The sequence below is a fragment of the Tursiops truncatus genome, chromosome 7, assembly GCF_011762595.2.
Source record: "Tursiops truncatus isolate mTurTru1 chromosome 7, mTurTru1.mat.Y, whole genome shotgun sequence".
NCBI lineage: Eukaryota > Metazoa > Chordata > Mammalia > Artiodactyla > Delphinidae > Tursiops > Tursiops truncatus.
This window is the reverse complement of record NC_047040.1, coordinates 86,819,074-86,827,556: the sequence shown is the minus strand read 5'-3', so window position 1 is coordinate 86,827,556 and position 8,483 is coordinate 86,819,074. Positions and strand designations below refer to the sequence as shown.

The following is an 8,483-nucleotide window of genomic DNA, read 5'->3' as shown; positions in this document are numbered from 1 at the left end:
ACTCACCACAGGTGAGGTAAATTGTCCAGAGTTACACAGCAAACATATGGTAGAGATGATTGAATCAAATAATGCTATACCTGGTATGGTGTGGGGCTCAACAAGGGGTAGATGTACAAGTGAGTTAATTATTCAGGCCCAGTCTCTATCTTTGGTCTTCATTCTGAAACATTTTGCTCTTGGTTTTTGATACCTAAAAGGATATTCACTAAAAGACCCAAGCTCAGGAATAAGCGTAAAGAGATAATGAAGGTAGAACAATAGATAGCCCACAGGCTTAAAGGAATAATTTCTATTTATGAAGTTTCCTAGGCTAGTTTCCACTTGATCTTCAAACTCTCTTTCTTCCTTGATTGTTTTGTTAACTGTTAATTTAGGACTTTCTAAAATCCACCTATTAGGCAATAAAGTATATTCTAGAATTGAGGGCCAATATTAAACTTTCGACTAAAATGTTAATTCATTAAATATCAAACTCTACCTTCAGACTAGAAACTTACAGTGCTTTTGACAGTGGGGTACTGCCTCAAAATCTAAGTTTTCCTTATCTCCCAGAGTTGGGAAAGAACTTTTCTCCAGTCCTTAGTGTATTCCATAGCCCAAAGCAAGGAAGGATTGCAAATTTGGGGATTTAGTTCCTGGACAAACTCATTGGTTCATTTCACAAAAAAATGAGGATAATCTATTTACTCTATAGGATTATTATAGGATATAGCTCACATTCTCAAAGGTCTTAGTTGGAGGACAAAGAAGTGTTTATCTAAGTGTAAAGGTCAGAGCCCCTTAGGGAACTGCCCTAAGCAGAGCCCCTAGTGTTTGAAATAGAGAGCAGAAGCAGCATTTTGTTTAGATGTTTGTCAGTGATTGGAGATTTACAATCAGCATACACAGAGTGGGAAGAACTAAAGTTACCTCACAGATTCCCCGGAGGGTGGAGTCTGAGCAGAAGTGCTTTCAATTTCTCACCCAGAAGTCTGGCCTATAAATTTGTAAGGAACTCTTGAGAGGTTTTTTTTTTTGTTGAAGCAGAAACACTGGGAGCTGTGGACCCCATTGGAATCCTAGCCGGTAAGCCCTGAGACACTGATATATATACTCTGTACACAAATATACATTCAGTGATTTTTCTAAAGGGATATTCTGCTAGAATTCTTGTCATAATGCTTTAGAGGTTTCTTCTGCCAGTTTCTTCTCTTTTTCTCCTCCAAATTATTTTCATAAAAACAGTGCAACACCCTAAAAGTGTTCTCACCTTTAAAATTGCGAGTTAAATGAAGAGATTTTTACCAATATAGTAAAAAAAGAATTGATGTCAATAGTATACTGCAATTCATCTACTAAAAGATAGTTATAGTTGAATAAGTTAATCTTGGTACTTGAGTTTAAATGGTAAGATTTGATCAAAATTCAAATTATTAAATTAGCTTTAGGTCTTTTGTTTTCTGGTAACTCTAGTTGTCTTTAGTGCTGTTAGTCATACTCAATTTTTGTTTAGAGAAGTGAAAATGTCTATTTCTTGAGTGAGGTTTCTTCCCCTTTCACTCTGTGAAATGTTTGCCTAAGAATGGAAAGTTGATACACATTTTTTCTATATAGCTAAAAGAGTTTCTTTTTTCTTTCCTGCTTTTACTTTGAGGATGGAGGGGTGTTTTTTAGGTAGTAATATTGGAGCAAATGCATTGAACTTATTAATGTGAAACTCAGCATATAATTCATATAAGCTTAGATATGAAGTATGCAGCTATGTCAGTGATGTCACTCATTCCTCAAACAATGATATATTTAAAGAACACTGTTCTATGCACATATATTAAGTAATACTTTCTTTCTCAATGAAAAGCTACACACTTTCTTCATAATTTGCTTTACCAGGTTCTAATCTTTGGACTCAAGTGAATAATTTGCTCATTTCAGGCATGAAACCTGAAACTGTGTAAAGATTAACTACTGGGTATTCATTGTCATTTACTTAACTATTTAACCTTAGACCTGTGGGTAACTAGGAGATCCTGAATTCCATAATTCCATTAAAATTTTTTTATGATTATAAGAGTTTCAGCTTTAAAGTTTTAGCTGTCTAAATAAAATTGAAAACACAATTTACAAAATTTCAAAAGCTAAATTGACAGTAAAATGGCAATTTCCATCACAAGGTACTAATATGAAAATATATTATGAGACTATCTTTTATCTCTTTAGAAAGGAATTTACTTAAATAATTTTATTTGATCCTAACCATGATCTTCTGAAGTAGAATTTAAGATAGTTTTACATAACATTGCAGCAGAGAAATGTTAGGAGACTCGCCTAAGACCATATGTGTACATGTCCACTTTTAAAATAAAATTAACACTAAATACATGAAGTATAAAATTTGGAATTTTTTTTTTTTTGCGGTACGCGACCCTCTCACTGCTGTGGCCTCTCCCGTTGCGGAGCACAGACTCCGGATGCGCAGGCTCAGCGGCCATGGCTCACGGGCCCAGCCGCTCCACGGCATGTGGGATCTTCCCGGACCGGGACACAAACTCGTGTCCCCTGCATCGGCAGGCGGACTCTCAACCACAGCGCCACCAGGGAAGCCCTACTTCTGTCGAAAGCTGTGCCTGTTGGCAGGGTGGCACCCAGTTTGCTCTTCTGGAAAGACTATTTCACCAGCAGGTATCTTACTGTCAGTGCAGGTGAGGTTTTGACACCTGGGCTATGACAGGCCCAGAAGTAGGACCAGCACTTTAACCTTTGCCTGGCTGGGACTGAAAGGATTAAAAAGAGTAATAGCCTGTGGTGCTTTGCAGACTGAGTACAGGGCTGAAAAAAGAAATAAAGGGAGAGAAAGGGAATGAACCAAAGAAACATCGAAAGGAAAATCAAGAAACAAGATTGAAAGAAAAGGAAGTGAGAGGTTCAAGTCTTGGGTCAGGAATTCTTCTCTGCACATTCCACCCACATGCCCTGTCAAAGACAAGCACAATTTGACTCAGCTCCTCAGGCAAGTGCAGTCCCAAATTGTGAGCTCTATTATCCTTCTCTTTCATTTTTGTTTCTACTCTATTGATTCCAGAGTTTGGTCTCAAAATAGGGGAAAATGACTCTGATCCCTCAGAATTGTTACAGGGATTAAATAAGAAACAAATATAAAGAGGCTAATGAGTTAATACAAATATTTTTTTTAAATGAAGTTGAATTTTATTGCTAATATGATGGTAGAAAATTAATTTGTGTATTGATTTAGATAACCCAGTCAGAGTTTAGAGTCAACCCTGATGAACTCTGAAAGTGCTGACTCTCCAAAGGAAGTCTCAAATACAAGGCAAGCTCTCTTGATTCTGAATTCCATTGAAAATGTTCCTTTAATTATTTCCTCTGTGGTTGGAATGAGGAGGGTATTCCTCTAGTAACAGTCATTAATCCTGTCAAATAATTCACCAAGCTATTTTGTGAATCTTATTCAATTGCCATTTCGGGCGGAACACTCTATCTGAAAGGCACTGCTCAGGAATGGGTTGACTACAAAGATAAATTAAACAAGATTCAGGCGCCCAGGTAGAATACAGTTCAATAGTAACTCAATCAAGCTACCATAAGTAATGGGTTTATAGTAAAGACACACTTGATAGAAAAGCTCCAGGTTTTGATTCCCTCCAGACTGTGGGTCACCACACGGGCAAGAGGGTGTCAAGGCTAGATTGTGTCCTAGCCTCTTCTAATCACTTCAGTGTGGTTTTCCCCTCGTTCTCCTGATGTGTAGTTGATGCTCAGCCAGCCTTTAGGTTTTTTCAGAGGAAACTGCTTCATATGTAGTTGTAGACTCATTGTGTCTGTGGGGTCAAGTGAGTTCAGTATCTTCCTGCACTGCCATCTTAAACAGGAAGCCTCTCCTATTCTTGCTCAATTTCAAAAAACTAAAACTTTGGGAAATAAAATACAAATATAAAAACTAATTACAAAATAAATATAAATATAAAACTCCATTGTCATTTATCCCTTTCCAAAATTTAAGTTTTCTTTCCAAAAGGGTGGGAAGTGTTAGATGATGACTAAAGGAAGCAGGATGTGGTTTCAAGAAAGGGTCCTGCTTTGTTCAAAGATGCTCTGGGGGCTTCCCTGGTGGCACAGTGGTTGAGAGTCCACCTGCTGATGCAGGGGACACGGGTTCGTGCCCCGGTCCGGGAAGATCCCACATGCTGTGGAGCGGCTGGGCCCGTGAGCCATAGCCGCTGATCCTGCGTGTCTGGAGCCTGTGCTCCGCAACAGGAGAGACCACAACAGTGAGAGGCCTGCATACCGCAAAAAAAAAAAAAAAAAAGATGCTCTGTATGACTGTGAAATAGAAGTTTCTCATTAGCAGCAGCAGGTAGATCTCTTTGGTCTTCATATGGCAAAAATTACTAACATTATTTAAGGTGTTTAAATACTTTTTCATCGATATTGTTTTTATTCACAATAAAGAATTTGTTAAGGTTCTATTGTATATATGTTCATATTTTTAAAACTATGATCCAAGAATCATTGGGGAGGGGAGAGTGGAGGTGGGCTAGGGAGAAGGAGGATAAGCTAGTTGGGGCACTGCTCTTCTATACTTTTCACAAAAGCATCTTTACTGTTACCTCCTAGTAAGACACCTAAAGGAAAAAGTGCTGACATTATATATGTTTGAACAACATTAATTTGGACCACTTCTCAGAAAATAAAAATGGAAAGAGCTAACACTGATTGAGAGCTTACTTTGTCTTGAGCACCATTACCTAATTCAGTCCTTTCAGCATCCTTAAGTCACTATTATTTTCATTATTATGTGCATGAGAAAAACTCAGGCATGGGGTTTAATGCTGATTGTTAATTATATTATTCGTGAGGTTGGGAAGATGAGAAGCTTAGTTAAAACAAAAGGTGTTTTACCTAAAAGCTAATTTTCTACCAAAAAAAATGATGGTGGCTAGATTATTTTTAATTTTTTTCAAATTAATTTTTAGAGGAGAACTTATAATGGAACCTTCACCTCTTGAGTTACCAGCTAACACAGTCCGACGCATCGCATCTGAACTTAGATGTCACCCAACAGATGAGAGGGTTGCCCTCCGCCTCGATGAGGAAGATAAGCTGAGGCACTTCAGGGAGTGTTTTTACATTCCCAAAATGCAGGATCTGCCTCCAAGTAAGAATACTGGAAAGGGTTTTACTTTTCTTAATTAATTTATTAACATATTTGCTACTGCATGTGTTCATCATAAATCTTTGAAAATCATTGTTCTGTTACATAATAGAGCCACTGCAATTGTGTCCACAAAACAGCAGGCTCCTGGTGGTATTAATTCAACCTGTCAGCCTACCTTAGTCTCAGATTCTATGTGTTTCCTCTCCTCTTCTGAAGAAAATACTTACAGGGTTCTTATACTGTCATCTAGTTCTCTGAACAATAGAGTTACTGATTGAAAATTGTAGCAGATGCATTTACTTGTTCTCTTAAGCACTCAGAGCTCAAAACAATTCTTTTTCAATACAGTATTAGAATACCTCTTGTTTTGTGGCACCTAGTTCATGATAACATATCTGTCTAAGAGAGAATATTATTTTGGGACTTGGACATATTAGGAAGGATGTTACATAAGTAGCCATCTTTCTGTGTTGAGGCATGTATGACTTACAAAAATAATTAAATAAATAAAATCAATGCCTAAGAAATGCATATTGCATTTCAAAAATTTAATACAGTAAACTGACTTTGTTCTTGTTTTGGAGGATGTTCTGTTTAAAAAAAACTAGGTAGCACAGGTAAAAAAAATGAAACAATTTTTCATATTTGGCTTAGCTCCATTTTCCATCGATAAAAAAGTTTACAAGTTGAATAGACTTGATCCACCAAAATGGGTTTCACATACTTAATAATTCAGTCTAATTTCCTTTTTTCTTCAGATTAACTGTGGCGGGTACAATTTTGGATAGTCATAATCCAAGAGCATTAGCTAATATGATTTTAAGATGAGATTGGGTCACATAACTGTCATATTTGGTTTATGTTTTATTATGTAACACAGGATGGCACTTTGTAAAATTATGGAAGTGTAAAATAAAAGGAAGCCTAGTATCCAATTTAAAGTTGCTTACTTTCTGCCCTGCAAACCGGTTCATCTGTACCATTTTTCTAGGTTCCACATATATGCGTTAATATACAATATCTGTTTTTCTCTTTCTGACTTGCTTCACTCTGTTTGACAGTCTCTAGATTCATCCACATCTCTACAAATGACCCAATTTTTTCCCTTTTTATGGCTGAGTAATATTCCATTGCATATATGTACCACAACTTCTTTATCCATTCGTCTGTTGATGGGCATTTAGGTTGCTTCCATGCCCTGGTTATTGTAAATAGCACAGCAATGAACATTGGGGTGCATGTGTCTTGTTGAATTATGGTTTTCTCCGGGTATATGACCAGTAGTGGGATTGCTGGGTCATATGGTAATTCTATTTTTAGTTTTGTTTTTTTTTTTTTACAGTACACGGGCCTCTCACTGCCGCGGCCTCTCCCGTTGCGGAGCACAGGCTCCGTACGCGCAGGCCCAGCAGCCATGGCTCACGGGCCCAGCCGCTCTGCGGCACATGGGATCCTCCCAGACTGGGGCACAAACCCGCGTCCCCTGCATCGGCAGACGGACTCTCAACCACTGCGCCACCAGGGAAGCCCTATTTTTAATTTTTTAAGGAACCTCCATACTGTTCTCCATAGTGGCTGTATCAATTTACATTCCCACCAACAGTGCAAGAGGGTTCCCTTTTCTCCACACCCTCTCCAGCATTTGTTGTTTGTAGACTTTCTAATGATGCCCATTCTAACTGGTATGAGGTAATACCTCATTGTAGTTTTGATTTGCATTTCTCTAATAATTAGTGATGTTGAGCAGCTTTTCAAGTGCCTCTTGGCCATCTGTATGTCCTCTTTGGAGAAATGTCTGTTTTGGTCTTCTGCCCATTTTTGGATTGGATTGTTTGTTTTCTTAATATTGAGCTGCATGAGCTGTTTATATATTTTGGAGATTAATCCTTTGTCCATTGATTCATTTGTAAATATTTTCTCCCATTCTGAGGGTTGTTTTTTCATCCTGTTTGTAGTTTTCTTTGCTTTGCAAAAGCTTTTAAGTTTCATCAGGTCCCATTTGTTTATTTTTGTTTTTATTTCCATTATTCTAGGAGGTGGACCAAAAAAGATCTTGCTGTGATTTATGTCAAAAAGTGTTCTTCCTATGTTTTCCACTAAGAGTTTTATAGTGTCCGGTCTTATATTTAGGTCTCTAATCCATTTTGACTTTATTTTTGTGTATGGTGTTAGGGAGTGTTCTAATTTCATTCTTTTACATGATGCTGTCCAGTTTTACCAGCACCACTTATTGAAGAGACTGTCGTTTCTCCACTGTACATCCTAGCCTCCTTTGTCATAGATTAGTTGACCATAGGGGCGTGGGTTTATCTCTGGGCTTTCTATCCTGTTCCATTGATCTATATTTCTGTCTTTCTGCCAGTACCATATTGTCTTGATTACTGTAGCTTTGTAGTATAGTCTGAAGTCAGGGAGTCTGATTCCTCCAGCTCCACTGTTTTCCGTCAAGACTGCTTTAGCTATTTGGGGTCTTTTGTGTCTCCATACAAATTTTACGATTTTTTTGTTCTAGTCCTGTAAAAAATGCTATTGGTAATTTGATAGGGATTGCACTGAATCTGTAGATTGTTTTGGGTAGTATGGTCATTTTCACAATATTGATTCCTCCAATCCAAGAACATGGTATATCTCTCCATCTGTTTGTATCATCTTTAATTTCCTTCATCAGTGTCTTATAGTTTTCTGCATACAGGTCTTTTGTCTCTCTAGGTAGGTTTATTCCTACGTATTTTATTCTTTTTGTTGCAATGGTAAATGGGAGTGTTTCCTTAATTCCTCTATCAAATTTTTCATCATTAGTGTATAGGAATGCAAGAGATTTCTGTACATTAATTTTGTATCCTGCAACTTTACCAAATTCACTGATTAGCTCTAGTAGTTTTCTGGTGGCATTTTTAGGATTTTCTATGCATAGTATCATGTTATCTGCAAACTGACAGTTTTATTTCTTCTTTTCCAATTTGTATTCCTTTTATTTCTTTTTCTTCCCTGATTGCCATGGCTAGGACTTACAAAACTATGTTGAATAATAGTGGTAAGAGTGCACATCCTAGGCTCATTCCTGATCTTAGAGGAAATGCTTTCAGTTTTCAGCATTGAGAATGATGTTTCCTGTGGGTTTGTTGTACATGGCCTTTATTATGTTGAGGTAGGTTCCCTCTATGCCCACTTTCTGGAGAGTTTTTATCATAAATCGGTGTTGAATTTTGTCAAAAGCGTTTTCTGCATCTATTGAAATGATCATATGGTTTTTATTCTTCAATTTGTTAATATGGTTTATCACATTGACTGATTTACGTATATTGAAGAATCCTTGCATCCCTGGGAT

General features: G+C 37.4%; 1 protein-coding gene across 2 annotated transcripts in view; it reads left to right on the top strand.

Moving 5' to 3' along the window:
- The first annotated feature begins 931 nt into the window (after positions 1–931).
- The window catches only part of KYNU (kynureninase), a 96,867-nt gene continuing 89,315 nt past the window's right edge, over positions 932–8,483 (top strand). The window contains exons 1-3 of one of the 2 annotated variants that reach the window (XM_019925520.2): positions 951–1,068; positions 3,233–3,310; positions 4,974–5,155. In XM_019925520.2, coding sequence (XP_019781079.1) covers positions 3,264–3,310; positions 4,974–5,155 — 229 coding nt within the window. In that variant the 5' untranslated portion in view covers positions 951–1,068; positions 3,233–3,263. Of the gene's footprint in view, positions 1,069–3,232; positions 3,311–4,973; positions 5,156–8,483 lie in introns of both variants that reach the window. The other variant, XM_019925522.3, reaches the window with a different exon arrangement.